Source organism: Furipterus horrens, unplaced genomic scaffold (genome assembly GCF_987537825.1).
Source record: "Furipterus horrens unplaced genomic scaffold, mFurHor1.1.pri manual_scaffold_3, whole genome shotgun sequence".
NCBI classification, from domain to species: Eukaryota; Metazoa; Chordata; class Mammalia; order Chiroptera; family Furipteridae; genus Furipterus; species Furipterus horrens.
Window position 1 is genome coordinate 16,876,563 of NW_028327173.1, and position 17,472 is coordinate 16,894,034.

The 17,472-nt window shown below is 41.8% G+C and overlaps 1 protein-coding gene across 2 annotated transcripts in view; it reads left to right on the forward strand.

The window, feature by feature from the left end:
• ARID1A (AT-rich interaction domain 1A) overlaps positions 1 to 17,472 on the forward strand; it is a 66,911-nt gene that overhangs the window by 14,650 nt on the left and 34,789 nt on the right. For both annotated transcript variants that reach the window (XM_090268862.1, XM_090268863.1), the window contains exons 2-4: positions 10,330 to 10,542; positions 12,643 to 13,092; positions 14,130 to 14,246. In XM_090268862.1, the coding sequence (XP_090124988.1) occupies positions 10,330 to 10,542; positions 12,643 to 13,092; positions 14,130 to 14,246 (780 nt within the window). The remainder of the gene's footprint in view (positions 1 to 10,329; positions 10,543 to 12,642; positions 13,093 to 14,129; positions 14,247 to 17,472) is intronic.

A 17,472-nucleotide genomic window follows, 5' to 3' on the forward strand; every position in this document is an offset into this window, starting at 1 on the left:
TCAACCCATACCACTTCATGTGGTTACAAGGTCTATACATTATTGCATTTTTAATTCTTGAGCACGTACTGAATACAGTATATAAATCTGTTTTTCTTGCATACCATCAAGATTTCCTAGACTTAGGTCATATTCCTCATTTCTCAAGAATTTCCAGAATGAGAACTTGTTAAAAGCTCACTTAATTGCCCAATCCTGTTGCTGAAATGTTGTCTAATTTAAAACATACCATACTTGGGATTTGCCAGTGAAAGAAATCATAAAACTTAAGAAAAAACCATGAGTACCTACCTACCATATGCCAGTTGCTTGCAGTAATGCGATAAATAGTGAACTTCTACAGTGTATCAGGGACTGTTGTGAACATAGGCTTCATAATTCTGGCCTGCAACGGAGTACTTTTTAGTGGGGAAATATGTAAGTAAATAATCACAAATAACTATATAATTGTAATTGTAATAAATGTTCTAGAGAAGTACCACCTTCAATAAATTATCTTCCAACTATTTTTTTTAAAGTTATGATTACTTTGGCTTAGTGGGTGGCTTTGTACTGTTAGGGTCTTGGGATGGTTACTGGTCAGTTCTTTCCCTTAACTATTCTGGGGTCAAATGTTACAGGAAATTCTCCATCTGGGATTGGTCTTGAGGCCATTAACCTCTAGTGAACTCCAGTGGGCTGGAGTCCATTGTTTCTTAGTGAGGCTCTTTGTGTGGAGATGCATTGTAGGACATTGGCATCCTGCTCCCAGGTAATAAACACCAGTACTACCACAGAGACGCTATGATAACCAAAGGAGCCACCTTCATACATAATTTCCAGACACTTCTCAGGGGTTGGTATTGCCCCGGTTGAAAACTATTGGGCTTTACTGTCAGGATTCTTAGGAGGAGCTAGTCAACAAATTCCTTTGGGAGAACAGACTGAAAGTAGGTGGAGCTTGAGAATCTTGACTGGTCAACCCTTTTTTGGTGTCTTGTGTGTTCTTGTTTTTTAAGTAGGTATTTGAAACTGCTTTCAATCCCATTCTGCTTTTTCTCTTGTTGCGGGTGGAGATCTGTTATAAACTGGTACTGTAAAAAGCATAACACATACTTATCATTTGACCTCCTTCATATCTTTGTTAGGCAGTTTTTAAATCCCCATTTTACAGATGGTTCTGGTGCCAAGGGATGAAGTGACTTTCTGGAAGAGGTGTTAAAGCTTGTGCTTTCTCTCTTTTTTAAAAGCATAACCTTAACTTACTTGATTGCTAGGTATCCTCTAGGTTACGACTCTGGGTTTCTGGTCTTGAGGGACCAGACCTTAACTGTTGTGGTTTCTGAGTTTTATTGCTAGAAAATTGGGACTTGTGTAGATGATAATAGCTAACATTTTGGGTGCTGGAAGATAAAGCAGGCAAACAGACAGACACATATGTACCTTTGGGGGCTTTATTCTAGACTAGGATACAGAAATTAAACAAGATAAATAAGTAAACCATGCTCAGGAGAAAAAGTTTATCAGAGACCAGGTGTAAGAAGTGTGCAGGATTGAAATTTTAGATGGGTTCACCAGGGAATGCCAAGTTGAAGTGGTATTTCATATGAAAGAGTGAGCTATACTAAAATCTTGGAGAAAAAATATTTCAGGTGGAGGGATCAGTGAATACAAAGGTTCTGAGGCCAGAGTATGTCCAGATGGATTGAGGAAACAGTGTTTTGTTTTGCTTTCTTTTATGGTATGAACTCATTCAGCCCTGAAGGTGCTACTGCTATTACCACTTTTCTATTGATGTGAAAACTGAGGCACAGAGAAGTTGAAGGCATTGCTGGGGCAGAGCTCTTAACCATTGCTGAAGGACTGGCCATGTAGAACCAAAGCATTTCCTCAGCATGAAGGGGGATAGGACTTGCAAAGCCTCTAGAATTATATTTTCTCTTCCACAGTCCCTTTTCCTTTCCTATTTTAAAAGTAGGAAAGGAGGGAAGTTCTTTACACACAATTCTCTACTTCCTGGAACTTATATTCTAGTCTAGATAAAGATAGGTGACTGATAAGTAAAGCATAACAATATGTTAGTGGTCTGGGCTCAGGTGAGCAAGATAATCAGGGACTGGGTACAGGAATTTAGGAAAGCTTGGTTTGAGTGAGAATGCTGCTTTTTTGAACATTTGGGAATTTGAGGTGCATTCCTGGTTTTTCTCTTGGCCATGCACTGCCCTCCTCAGACAGATCATTGTTTGCATCTGAGTTCTAGAGTCACTCTGTGCCGGAGATGGGAGGAGTTTTGGAGGGAAGGCCATATAACCCAAATGTCCTCAGACTGGGCATGAGAATCACCTGAGATTTCCTCGCCCCATCCTAGGGCTGCTGATTTAGAATCTGGAGGGCAGGGTTCAGTTGTGTAGCTGAGAAAGTTAAGGTAAAACCTGGTTAGTGCCTTGCTCGCCTCCCCAGGGAGTTGGTCAGAGAACTAGGATTGGACCCCAACCATTATGTACTGCTGCCACTCTTGAGATTAAAAAGCTGGTTAGAGCGTCATCCCGATACACCAAGGTTGCATGATTTGATACCCGGTCAAGACAGCATGGTCAGGGCACACAAAAGAAGCAACCACTGAATGCATAAATAAGTGGAACAACAAATCGGTTTCTCTCTCTCCCCCTTCCTCTCTCCTTCCCTTCCTCTGCCCGCTCCCTCCTCTCTCTCTCTCTCTCAAATCAATAAGTGAAAAAAAAAATTTTTTTTAAGGTTGTAAAGAAGAGAATGTTTATGGCAAATGGTATTTTGGTTCCTGTTTAATCATTCTTGGGGCCTTACTGTTTTTTATAACCCTGGGTTTTAAGCAATGGCTAAAGAGGAATTCTTTCTTGGGTTGTGTGATTTCCTTAGAGTCTTTTGTAATTTGTTGGAAATTGGAAGAGACTGGTTAGCTAGGTTTGGTCTTACAAAAAAAATTATCATTTTTGGAAGAGCATTTTCTCTGTTGAAAAGTGGCTAATGAAAGTGTTTGGAAGAGGAGAAGGACTTTCTCATTTGCTGGGAATTTATTAATTTGGTGCTTTAGCTGCTTTATTTGAAGGATTCATTTTGGAACTAAAGAAGAAAAAATAAATAACTAGTCACCTGGTTGTGGTTTTCTCGCATGTCTCTTTTGGGTGGACAGCTGTGGGGTGGTTATTACAGTTGGCCCTCATAATCTGAGTTTTACTAGATAATTCAATGACTCTTTCCCCCTTTAGTTTCTCTTTTCTACCCTTGGTGAGTTTTCTCAGATCTTCTGATTGGAAGGATAAGAGTATATATATAGTAGCCTAACTATCTCTGAGCCTGAGAGCAAGCCAGGCTTCTTCTCTTGTTCTATCACTTTAGAGACAGAGTTGAGGTTGGAAGGTCCAGAGTTTGATGTCTGGTTGCAGCTCCTCCTAAGGAGTTTGGTCAGGCTGTTGCTGTGGGCGATGCCTTTGAAATTGGCTATTCCTTAGTCTGTAAAGGGGATGTGCTCTGATCTTGTAGAATCATTTCTGTAAGCAGAATGGGATAGTTAGAGCTTTTCACTGACTTGGGGTTTTTTATTTATATTCAGCTTGAACACTTACGGAACTTTGGAAGCATTTTTTCTTAAATTTGTCTCTTTGGTGTGATAGTTGCAAACTAGTTGTTGATCATTTCTTTCTCACCATAGGCAGAACTGGAATAACTAGAATGAAAGAACTAGAATGAAAGAATTTTTTCCACCTCTTGTGAAGTAGAAAACTGAGGTGTGATTCTCCTGTTATGAATGATAAGGATCATAGGCTGAGTAGGTTTTTATTTCCCGGGTCAGGTGTTGTCATATCTGATGAGAAATTACTTCAATATCATCAATTTAACTTCAGGAAATCTTTAATAATGTCTCTAGTGAGGCCAAATAGGAGGTAAGGAACCTTTTATTGTACTAGATGGGGAAACATGACTGTTTAGGAGGCTGGGTCTGGGGATAGAACTAAACAAGAAGATGCCTGGGCAGTTTCTCCTCAATTGGAGTAGGAGTCCTTGACCAGTCTTCAAAGTCATGAAGTACTGGAGGAGTGAAAGACAGGACGAGGGGGGCATTGGCAATAGATTTCGAGGGGGATGGTACAATGAAAATGATTTCCACTGGTCAACTCGTGAATCAGGGTACAAAGGGCGGTTCTTTTATGGAAGTCTGCTGTGTACATCGTAAGATTTGAGTGGAACCACGTGGAGCTAGCGCCTTAGTTGGGCGAGGCCTTAACTTTTGTATTTGTCCCTGCTTGGAATGCTCCTCTACAGAGGAGGGCCCAGGACGGGAACTGGATCAACAGCTGCCGCCTGCCCCTGTAATCACAGGAAGCGGAGGCCGGGTGCCTTTGTATGGGAGCTCCACAGCCAGACAATAGTTTGTGCTGGCGGGGCCATGTGGCGAGTCACGTGACGCGGGGCTGTTTTCTGCCGGGGTCCTTACCCATCTGTTCTCTCGGCTCTTTCTGGGTTATCAGGCGCCAGTCCAAGTCCTCCCAGGCAGCCAGCTTCATGGCCAGAGATTACGAGCACTAACCTTCCTGGCAGGGGCGGTGTGGCTTCGCGTTTATGCAGATTAGCCATGTGTTTCTCACTTCGAGGCGTTCCACAGGAAAAGCCTTTTCCTGTGTTTGGCTCTCAGTGGGCGGTTCCCAGCTCACTGTACTGGGACTCCGCGAGCAGCAGGCGTGCACGGGAGGGATCACAGTACACTGGCCCCCTCCCATTCCACCTCCAGTGCTACGTCACCACAACACAACCGCTCGTGCTCTCATACTGTTGGTGTCATTCATTCGGTGCCAAGATTGCTTTAAAAAATTCCCTTGGCTCCAGTTCAAACAGGAGTACAGCTGGGATGTGTTAGATTTTAGGCAGTCTGCCCTCAATTTGAGATGAGTTATAAATAGCAGTGCCGACTTCCTTAACTACCGCTCTCTGAGGTAAAATGCAGGTTAATTACTGTGGGAATCAATTAGGGGGTTCTTTCGATTAAAGAGCCAGGGATGCTTTTTTAAATTGTTATTATTAAAAGTCATACAACAAATCTGGGCAGGCATAAGTTGAAAGCACAAGGAGTAAGAAGTAGTATGTAATTGTCCAAAATCCAAGATTAGAGCTCTCTAATCAAGATTAGGTTTATACTGTCCCCAGCTAGTTGGCGTTTAGGGTGACAGAACAAGTGGTAGTCAGGACTTCTTTCTGGTGGACACCTTTTGGCAGTCCTGGTCCATTCCTCTCTACGGCATTCTTCCCAGTCCAAATCCAACTCCTTCGGGTTGCTGCCTGGTCACTTTCTTTCTGCATCTTTGGATTGGGTCAGGGGCCTGGAACTTCCCTCAGTTGGACTTTTATTTCAAGAAAATTAAGAAGTTTCACGTTCCCTGATGCTCTGCCACGTGGTGTGGCACATTATGGTGAACAGTAGCTCTTTGCTTGAATAAGTTCCTGGCCCTATCTTCTTGAGTCTCTTCTCAATTAGTCATGGTCAGAGGTTGGAGAATTTGAAGTCTAGTCTGTTATATCTCAGCAACTCCTGAGGGTCAGTATGGCTTTCCTTGGTGCAATAAGGCGTTGTAAGAGATTCCATTAGCTCACTGGTCTGGAGGGGCTTGTAATTCCGTTTGCTTGGAGCAGGGGAACTCTAGCAAGTGGTTAGTCTGCAAGCTGTTTGTTCTGAGTATATTCAGAGGGATCAGCCTGCTAGGCATCCTTGCCTTTGATGCTCCTAAACTGCATCTTTTGATGAATTTCATTTGGCAGCCAGTTTGTAACACAGCCAGTGATCTGGAAAGAGATAAGTGGTGGATGGAGATGAGGGGGTGGTTCTTATTGCTCTTCTCTCCTTTTTTATTTTTATTTTTTATGAATGCAGGAGGGTATATAACAGGGGGCCTGACTTTCCCTGATCAAGGGGGCAGCATTTTTCTCTCAATTATGTGTCTTTATGGCAGAGCCTTTGCTTTTGAAGTGTAATCACAGTAATCTATGCCTGTGGTTTCCCATTGAGAGGATTTCCTTCCCCTTTCCCAGAGAGGAATCTCTTGCTCACAGTGCAGCTAGAGTTTGGTGTTTCCCATCATTACCTTTTCCTTAGTGCCTGCAGAGTGCTGCTACTGGCTTTTTGCGTGTAGTAGGGATTTTTCTGGTCTGAAATGGCTACTTTCAAATAAACTGATTAGTGAAGATTTAAGGCCCCATCTTTTTTTTTTTAAGACCCCATCTTCTGTTTTGAGAGATTGGAAGATGGTATTTCATTTATAACTGCAAATCACAAATCTTTCACAATGGTTTCAAATGTCAGAAGTGTGAGATAGGTCTCTGACCACCTCCCCTTCTGATATGAGCAGATATTTAACTTTGACATGAGAACAGAGTAATCTGATTGTTGGAGCCGAATATATTTTTGCTTGCTAAATTGAATAATCTATTGTTATAAGCCTTCGGTGAAGGGAGGGAGTCAGAAATCTGATGTCCAGAAAAGCGAAACTTTTTTTTTTTCCCCAAAAGAGGGTAGCATTGATTTGTAGTTTCACTTACTAATGCATTTATTGGTTGATTGTTGTATGCACTGACTGGAGATTGAATCTGCAACCTTGGGGTATCCAGATGACTCTATAACAAATGGAGCTACCCTGCCAGGACCAAAAGGAAATGTCTTAATATTATTTTATTTTCTTAAAGATTTTATTTATTTATTTACTTTTAGAGAGAGGGGAAGGGAGAGAGGGAGAGAAACATCAGTGTGTGAGAGAAACATTGATAGGTTGCTTCTCACGTGCCCCCAACTGGAGACCTGGCCTGAAACCCAAGCATGTGCCCTGATTGGGACTCGAACCAGAGACCTCTCAGTTTACAGGCTGGCGCTCAATCCACTGAGTCACATCAGCCAAAGCATAATTTTATTTTCAGAATAAGAATTTCTTTGAGTTGTGTTTATTTTTGGTCTGCAACAATTTCCTAAAGTTGATGGAACTCTGTATTAACTATACCCCATGTAAGTAGCTGTCCTAACAGGAGTATACCTCTCTTGCTGTGAAAGAAGAAAAGGTAACTTGCCTTGAAGTCTTTTGTTTTTAAGCAGGCTGTTGGGGGATGCCTATATAGTTTGAAGACCTCTCTGGGATAGGATGACACATAAGATTCTCCTCAAAAGTGTGCTTGTTCTCCTTTGGCTGTTTATCCCACCCTCCCCTCTTTCAGTGCTATTCACTTTTTTTTTCCTGCCCTCAAAGTCATAACCTGATCTAGGTTGTGCCCCTGACCCTATGGCTAGATGGTTTGATCTGGGCTTTCTCTCCATAGTATCCCCTACTCTTCTTACAGTAGGGCATTGTAGCACATTAAAGTTACTGAGCCCTAGTTCTGCACTTGGGGGTCTTTGAAAATATAAGACCTGATCTCTGGCTTCCTAGAACTTATTTTTGAGAGATTCAAATCACATAGCTGGACAACAAAGTGATAAACCTTATGATTTCTGACTGAATTTGCAATAGGACATTTGGAAATGTGAGAGATCAAGAGTGTGCTGAAGAAGTAGGAAGTGGCTTCATGTTGAAGGGTTGAGTTTTTGCTAGTGGAAGCTGTTGAGGACAGGAGGGCAGGGCAGGAGGGTACCATTGCCTAGAGCTGGGCGTGCTCCACATGTGGGGAACTTGTGTGAGACTGAAAAAATGTGTAGAACTGGGACGCTATGGAGGGCTTTAGAGTCAGGCAGAAGCGCACTCTATATCATTATTAATAATAGCTACTGTTCGTTGGACATTTAAATACTAGTCATTGTGTGAAATGTGTTTTGTGCATTTTAAATGAAAAACTGCTGTGATTTTCATATAGGATTTGAACCCATGTTTTTCGATGTATTACACTTTGCTCTTCCTATTCAGTACTGTACATTACAGAATGTAGTAGGTAGGAAGTTTGGAGCTGTTGTTGAGCAAGGAGAGATGAAAATTATTGGAGAGCATTGCTCTAGAACTGTATGGTCCAGCATGATAGCCACTAGCTACATCTGGTTATTTGGACTTAATTATAAGTAAATAAAAATAATACAGATCCTCAGTCTCACTAGCTGTATTTCAAGTACTTAATAAGTACATATGATAGAAAATTTTATTGATTAAGTGTTTCTCTAGGTCACTAGTTCTGAGCCAGTATACAATCATCCAAGGACCTTAAGGGATAGGGGGAGCCCAAACCCTTCCAGACCCAATAAATTGGAATCTCTAGGGAGAGGCCCAGGCATCTGTGGAGCTTCACAGAAAATTCTCATCTGTAGCCCTGATTAATAGCTGCTGTTCTTAAAACTATGGTAACCATGGTAATGACTGCCCCTCAAGTGTTGTGTGAAGACCAGGACTGGCAGAGATACCCAGAGTGGGCTTGTCTCTGTTCAATAAATGTAGTTTCTTTACCTGGCGGCCACATGGACAGTAGCTACAGTCTGGGATGAGATGAGGATCTCCTCGTTATGTGTGCCATGATGTGGCATGTAAATCTCTGAGCAATGGTGGTGTTTTGGCTCCAGGTGTATCTGTGGAAGTCCACATGCTATTCATTACTTACCAGTCTAGTTGTAGTTAAATCTGTACTTCCTTAACAGTCCTGAAAGAATCCATGTAGCTCCAAAATTATGATTGGGAGCATTACTGGAGCTTCTGCTACAGAGGCAGGACTTGGCAAAAGTTTCAGTTATGTTAGAAGTAACACTTTAATATTGACATGTAGTAGTGATTTGGGATATGGTTTTACTATGACTGTGGTCTAGATGAGAGTACTCCTATCATTGCTGTTACCTTTCTAGCTGAGATTTCAGGTATAACCTGAGAGAACTTCGCTTCTACTTTTTTCCTCTTGATATTTAAAAGAATACTGCCTGTGGCTTTTTGTCTTATCCATTTTCCTCCTGACCGCTTGACTTCCTCTATTACAAAACATTTAGGTAGTACTCTGCCCTCCACCCCCAAGACATGTACAGAGAACCAGTTGTTTGAATGCCCCCTCCCCCTATTTTGGAGAGGTTTTTATTATTTTTAAGATCTTATACCCTTGAATTATTTATTAATTATTAAAAAACAGAGCTAGAAGGGACCCTACATATAATCTAGATCCATGGTTCTTAAAGTGCAGTATGGTCCTCAAAGCAGCAGCAGCAGCATCACCTGTGAACTGCTACAGTGCATATCTAGGCCCAACATGAACCTACAAAATTAAGAGACTCTGGAGGTGGGTCCCAGCAATCTGTGGTTTAACAAACCCTCCAGGTGCTTATGATGCATGCTAAAGTTTGAGAATCGCTGAACTCCTTCAGAGTTAATGATATCCAAGCCCAGAGTATTAATATCTGTTCCCCACCCCCAATTTAAGGTTCGATTTTCAAGTTTCATGTTAGACCCAGGCTGACTCTCCAACCTGCATGTATCTATTTGCAAGGTGCTTAGGGAAACTCCCCCCTCCCCTCCACACCTCCAGAATACGTAGTTAGGCATCTCTGGCAGGGAAAAGTGTTCTGGGGGCTCTGTGCTACATAGCTCCAACAGGCTGAGGTGATGTCAAAAAGGGAATGAGCTGATTGAACCTGTTGCCCCGCAAAGAACTGAAAGGAAACTCTTTGTAGCCAAATACCTGTGAGTTGAACTTTGAGCTTTCATTATTGGTGCCTGCTGCACCTCCATATCTTGTTCTTGGAAGAGACAAAAATTCTATCCTCCTTATACCCTCAAACTCTTGAATATTAAAGGAGATGAACTTTTCAGGTGGGATGCACAAGGCTGTAAATTCAGTCACCGTTCCCTTAACAATTGTTAACTTAGCCATGTTACCCATTTGGAAGAAAGCATACATTTAAGTGCTGTGCCAAAGTGCAAACAGGCTATAGATATGCAGGGAATAGATTTCACTATTTAAAGAATAGAAACATCTAGATACATGTGTATGTGAAATCCCAAACACAGTGCTGAAGTATCAGTTTTGATGTTGAACAAGATCATGGCAGAGTATGGAAGCACGGTCCTCTCCCAACTGCAGGGCCTCTGTTCTGATATTCTACACCCTAGAGTATATTCATTGCTACACACCTGGTGTGTCCTTTGAATCTCAAATAATACCACAAAGTAGTATGTAGCTTACAAGATGCTGTCACAGAGTAGTGGTATTTTCCTTTTATGTGTGATAAGGTTCTAAGGAAGGGTTAATGGGTCTGTACCATTACTTTTTCATAGTAACTGTTTTCCTATGTGGCATACAGACCTATATGTTTGGGTTTGTGTATATATTGGCCAGAGGCCATGAAAGCTCCAGGTTAATGAAATGTTGTTTATTTTGTAGCCATCAAGTCCAATGGATCAGATGGGCAAGATGAGACCTCAGCCATATGGTGGAACTAACCCATACTCGCAACAACAGGGACCTCCATCAGGACCACAGCAAGGGCACGGGTACCCAGGGCAGCCATATGGGTCCCAGACCCCGCAGCGGTACCCAATGACCATGCAGGGCCGGGCGCAGAGTACCATGGGTGGCCTCTCATATGGACAGCAGGTAGGTAGTGACTCCTGTTACCTTAACCCTTAACCTTTCCAGGATTTAGTCTTGAGCTATAGAATCAGAACATGTCTTTGGCCTTTCAGCTGGAACTACCATCTTCCAGTAATTTTGCCAAAATGATAACACAAAGGGAAAGAGAAAGAGGCACCCCCTCTATGTTCTCTAGGCCTTTTAGAAAATATGGAGTTGTTCCTTTGGTCACATACGTGGGAATCTACAAGAAAGGTGATACTGTAGACATCAAAGGAATGGGCACTGTTCAAAAGGAATGCCCCACAAATGTTACTGTAGCAAAACTGAAAGAGTCTACAGTGTCACCCAGCAGGCAGTGAGCATGGTTGTAAACAAACAAGGGAAAGATTCTTGCCAAAAGAATTAATATATGTATTGAGCATATTAAGCACTCTTAGGATCTGAAATAGCTTCCTGAAACGTGTGAAGAAAAACGATCAGAAAAAGAAGGAAGCCAAAGAGAAAGGTACCTGGGTTCAGCTGAAGTGCCAGCCTGCTCCACCCAGAGAAGCACACTTTGTGAGAACCAATGGAAAGGAGCCTGAACTGCTAGAACCCATTCCCTATGAATTCATAGTGTGATAAGTGTAAAATAAAAGTAAAAGACCTCTTTACTGTTACAAAAAGAAGAATATATCTTTGGCTTCTAAACCTATTGAAAGGACCGTAGGCCAAATGGCCATTAGTTATAGTGTGCTACTTACAAGGCCAAGGTTGTCGGCACCATTCCATGTGTGCCAGAAGGAAAACTTGCTCCCTGGCCACAGACTGGGGTATAGCTGTCGTTTTCTTTGGCCTGTTTGTACCCACTGAATGGTGACTTCTGAATGAGGTGGGAAGAAAGAAAGGCAGTGGCTGAACACCTTATCCACTGCTACCATGAAAATCCACTCATAACATGTGCCCTGGGGATGGAAGAAGCCCTTTGCGTTTTTTCAGTATATAGCTGTATGGTTTGCAATGAATGTTTAGGAGGGACTCGGCGGGTGTGGGGGTTGGGTCGAAGCAAAAGGGAAGGTTGAACAGTAAGGATTCTAACAGTGCTGTTACAAATGTTAAGATTGCTCTCGTTTCCTTTTGTCTGGTCATCCACACCATTATTTTTTATTGTTATTTTTGTTATGACAGCTTTTTCTACCATTTATATATGAATGATATTCATCCTGAAAATGGTGAGGGACAGAGAGAATATAAAATCGAACTTTACTTTTAAAACTTTGTTTGTTTTTTTAAAAAGATTTTTTTAAAATTCATTTTTAGAGAGAAAGGAAGGGAGGGAGAAAGAGAGGGAGAGAAACATCAATGTGTGGTTGCCTCTCATGTGTTCCCAACTGGGGACCTGGCCCACAACCCAGGCATGTGCCCTGACTGGGAATCGAACCAGTAACCCTTTGGTTTGCAGGCCAGCACTCAATCCACTGAGCTACACTAGTCAGGACAGCTCTTAAAACTTTATAAAGCAAAGTGTGCCTTTAAATGTAAAAAATGGGATATTGTCACTGTTTTTATCTTTTGTGGGGGCGGGGGTTATTCCCAGTGTCTAGAATAGTGCCTGGTACAAATAAGGAAGTAGACTCTCAGATTTTTTTTTTTCCCAAATATTTTTTGATTGAAGATTAAATGAAAAAGAGAACCAGAGTGGCTTAGTGATTTGCACATTTCCTGGATCACTGAACCCTAGATTTTCAGTTGCTGAGCCAGGCTGCTGTTACTATTCATTGTGGCTAGCATACAGATTTCTAGTGCTTATAAAAACAGCCTAGGCCATGATCAAAAGAGTAGGCTCATTGGTGAAAACAACTTCTCTTGAACTCTTGTAAATGGCCCAAATATTAAATAGTGTAAATTTTCATTGGGTGAATACAGTCCACTTGTAAACAAACCAACTAGTAATCCAGCTTCGCCATCCTTCCTGGCTCAGTTTAGACAGGGACGATAGAAAAACCCTGGGTCTTCTAAGTGTAAAACTTGGCTTGCCTGTTTTCTGTACTCATTCGCAGGGCATAGCTTCTGAGAGAATATCTCACCTTTCTTCATTCAGAAGAGTCAGTGCTAAAAATGTATTCTTTCTTTTTCATACAGATTCCTCCTTATGGACAAGGTCCCGGCGGGTATGGTCAGCAAGGCCAGACTCCGTATTACAACCAGCAAAGTCCTCACCCCCAGCAGCAGCAGCCACCCTACTCCCAGCAACCACCATCCCAGACCCCTCATGCCCAGCCTTCATATCAGCAGCAGCCACAGTCTCAGCCACCACAGCTCCAGTCCGCTCAGCCTCCATATTCCCAGCAGCCAACCCAGCCTCCACATCAGCAGTCTCCAACTCCATACCCCTCCCAACAGTCTACAACCCAGCAGCACCCTCAAAGCCAGCCCCCCTACTCACAGCCGCAGGCACAGTCTCCCTACCAGCAGCAGCAACCTCAGCAGCCAGCTTCCTCAACGCTCTCCCAGCAGGCTGCGTACCCTCAGCCCCAGTCTCAGCAGTCACAGCAAACTGCCTATTCCCAGCAGCGCTTCCCTCCACCACAGGTAAGATACCTGTCTCTTGCCCTTCTTTCTGTGTGACCATAAGACAGCTTGGGGTTGGTGTCCTGAGAACTTTGACATACTAATTGGTTCTCTGAAGTGCACTTTAAAGCCAGTTAAACTTTGGATAAATATGCTAACTGGATTGATTGAGCTAATAAAGATGTAACCTTAACTGCATAAAAACCTGTACCTCTCCTTACTGATGAAGAAATGGGGCAACGGAAAGTTGCATAGACAGATAAATTGAAATCAATGGGACTGATTTTTTTTTTTTTTTTTTAACTAGCATTTAGAACTTGAGCATCCTAGTAAGTTTGGTCTTTTAAACAATAACTTCAGGAGGCTGTACTATACATTTGTTCCAACTACTATTCCATTCTGCTATTACTCAGAAGTTTTTGGACCCCTCCGTGTGAAATTGCCATCAGAGATGACAGCACATTCTTTAGAATATTCTCAGTGATGGCAGATCCTTTTACTTTTTGAGGATAGATTTGATTTTTGGAAATAGCTAAAATTCATTTGTAGTCATATTTGTGAACAAGGTAGATGATGGAAGCCTAAAAATAACAATTTGGACTTTATTCTTTAAACAATAAAAAGAGGAGAAATGACTGAATGATGATAGGTCCACTAAAGATTTTGTGCATTGGTGGCATTGTTGGAAAAATATCTTATCTCAAACTGATGACTTTGAGGGAAATGATAGTCAATTTAATGCAAAGGTTCTAGTATGAGTTTTTTAAATAAATTAATTGGTTTTGTTCCTTGATATATTTAACTTGTAGTTAACCAGACTTTAGAATTAACCCCAAGGAACAGCGCCATTGTAAAGACTCTTATATCCGCTGTTGACACTCTTATCTGGAGAGCCATACTTTATATTTTTCTGCCTTCAGATGACATCATGTGTACAGTTGGGCAGTCTCTTGCACCCAGCTTCCCTGTGTGAGAGTCCCCTAGCCCTTTCACCATGAAGCAGGCTTGCCTGGTTTGTCAATGCCAGGCCTTCACAGCTTTTGTTTTTCTTGTTTTAGGAGTTATCTCAAGATTCATTTGGGTCTCAGGCATCCTCAACCCCCTCAATGACCTCCAGTAAGGGAGGACAAGAAGATATGAACCTGAGTCTTCAGTCAAGACCTTCGAGCTTGCCTGTAAGTATGCCTGCCACCCTCTAAAGCAGTGGTTCTCAACCTTCCTAGTGCTGCGACCCTTTAATACAGTTCCTCATGTTGTGGTGATCCCCAACCATAAAATTATTTTCGTTGCTACTTCATAACTGTAATTTTGCTACTATTATGAATCATAATTAAATATCTGATATGCAGGATGTATTTTCATTGTTACAAATTGAACATAATTAAAGCATAGTGATTAATCACAAAAACAATATGTAATTATATATGTGTTTTCTGGTGGTCTTAGGCGACCCCTGTGAAAGGGTTGTTCGACCCCCAAAGGGGTCAAAACCCACAGGTTGAGAACCGCTGCCCTAGAGGATGATAGGGGGCAGAGAGAAAAGCGAAAGAAAAACAACTTCTGGTTGGATGTTCTGGTAGTATTAAGCTAAATGAACAATGAGTTGTTTCTTGAATTCAGGTACAAAATTCTGAATAGGAATTTATGGTTTGATCTTGTAGAGTATCTGTTTTGCCTGTCTGCCCAGGGAATAGGTTTGTGATCTCTGTTTAGAGTTTTTTGCTTTTGCTTCTAAATTGTGGCCTCTTAGGCATAGACCATGTAAGAGAAAGAGAAGATGGAGATGTTGGAAGCACTGTGTACTCCCCATCAGTGTTCAGAGAAGTCTCAGGGGGTTTTTTTTGTTTGTTTGTTTTTGTTTTGTTTGTTTGTTTTTCTAACCTTACTTTTGAGGGCTTAATTTTTAGGTTTTTGTCTTAGTGTTTATAGCTGAGAGGTAGGATTTGGGGTGTATTCAGCATGGATTGTCACATTGAGCCTGGGCAGAATAAAAGCAGTTTTTCTGGTTGGTGTTTTGTATGAATAGGTCCTTTTGTCTAATAGAATGCTTGGTGTCCAGGTGCTTGATTAGTGTTTATGGAATGGACTAACTGTATCCTGAGAAGGGCAGTATAGTCTGCTGATTAAAGAGTTTGGGCTCGAGAGCCAGAGTTCCTGGGTCTGCATTTTGACTCTCTCATTTAACCTGTCCATGCCTTAGCTTTCACATCTGTGAAGTGAATCTAAAAGTACCCAATTCGAGCCCTGGCTAGGTTGCTCAGTTGGTTAGAGCATTATCCCAATATGCCAAGGTTGTGGGTTCGATATCTGGTCAGGGCACGTATAAGAAACAACCAATGAATGCATAAATACGTGAAACAACAAATCGATGTTTCTCTCTCCCTTCCTCTCTCTAACTAAAGTCAATTAAAAAGAAAAAAAAACCCAACCTTCTCTGGCTGGTGTGGCTCAGTGGATTGAATGCCAGCCTGCAGACTGAAAGGTTACCGGTTCAATTCCCCGTCAGGGCACATGCCTGGGTTGCAGGCCAGGTCCCTAGTTTAGGATGAGCAGGAGGCAACTGATCGACGTATCTCTCACACATCGGTGTTTCTCTCCCTCTCTTTTTCCTTTCCCCCTTGCTAAAAATAAATAAATAAAATATTTTTTTAAAACTTAACTAAAAATGATAAAAGTACCTCGTTCATGGGGTTAGTTATTAACATTAAAAAGGTTAATATAGATGCTGATACATTGTAGGTATTCCATAAATGACAGCTATTATCATTATCCCAGAGGGCACAGGGACTGTAGTTGGCATTTTGCACCAATCATTTAATAGTAGGCTGGTTCTGGGAACATTTATCTTAGTCATAGCTCTGCTACTACATGTGAGCAAGTCACTCAGGTTCTGAAAATTAATCTCAGGACTGAAATGGGCTGCTCTGAAATCTAGTACAACAGTAGGTAGCAAACCCTTTATTACAAATCCTATTTCAGGAAGTAGAAATTCAGCCACATATACCAGACAAGAATCTTGAAATTTTGATTTTACTTAGAATTGAAGCCTATCTCTTTGGTTATTTTGACTTGGGAAAAATTGGCTTCTGGATCTTAAAGGAATAGGTAGGAGGCAGGAATGCTCTTCATCATGAAGCCTCCCCTGGTCTCCTCTGAACATCTGTGAGCCATAACCTTAGTAAAATGATGTCTGTGAGGTCCCTCAACACCTGTCATTCTGGCTTCTGAGATCAGGATGAATAGCCACTGTCACATTGTACTTCTGAGACTGTTGACTTTCACAACTGAGAATTTGAGGGAGGAAGTGTCTGAAAAAGGCAGTCCCTCTGTTCCTTTCTCATTAGTGTCTGTTGCAGTTCTTTTCTGCATTCTGAACTTCACTGGAATGTGCTTTCACCTGATTCAGACAGACATGTGTAACCACTCCCTCATCATCTATGGTTTGTGGCTAAATCTGGGTGAGGTGCTATTGTGGCAAAAACCCAAATTGGTGGATTTCTGCCAGTGCTGTAAGTTGCTCCCCATCAAAAAGTTTCTGCTTGCTCCTAGTGACCTTTTAACAGAGCTATAATTGGTGTCAATTTTTAGTCCTGAGAAGCCTAGCATACAAACACATTGCATGTCTTCTAAGGGTTGAGAGCCTTGTACTACTGAGATCAAGAGCTTCTGATTTGACCTAATGAAGTAAAGGTGCTGGCAGCTTCGTGAGCCCAAGGGAGGATTGTTCTTGGGCAGCCAATTACAAGGAACATTCCCAAATTCAGGCTTCTATAGATTCATCCAAATGGGTCATTTGCTCTGTGGTAGAAGCTCCATGTGAGAGGTGAGCTGGCTGGTTTTATTGGCATCTTGTTTGTTGAATTGCTTTTTATTCCTCTGCTACTTGGACCAAGCAACAAAAGGTAGTTTTTCTTTTAATTTTGGTTTAATGCCAGATTTCCCTAGCCAGGCTGGGAAACAGTCACATCTGAAAGAAGGAAAAGTTGGGATTCCTTACAAAGGGCCCTCTCCTTTCTTAAGCAGCTGTGTTAAAGGATCCTGAAGGTTTGCCAACACATTCCTTTACTCAAACACCTGTTTGTATTTGGCTCCAGAGAAAATGCTAAGCTAACTGGAGAGCAGCTCCTCCAGTTCCACATCACCCTCCTTACTTACTCATTCACCTTACCACTTAACCCTAAAGGCAATATGATTGTGACCCGTGATTTAAAAACGTAGTATGGATTCTAATCCTGATTATTACAGAAGTTAGACTTTTGAGGAGTTTTTGCTCAGCTGTTAATGCCACACCATTTAAGAGCAGTTAAATGGTGTTATTCTGATGATGTTATCTATTTAAAACCTCTCAATTATTTTTCTTTTTAAAGATTTTATTTTTTTAGTGAGAGGAGAAGGAAGGGA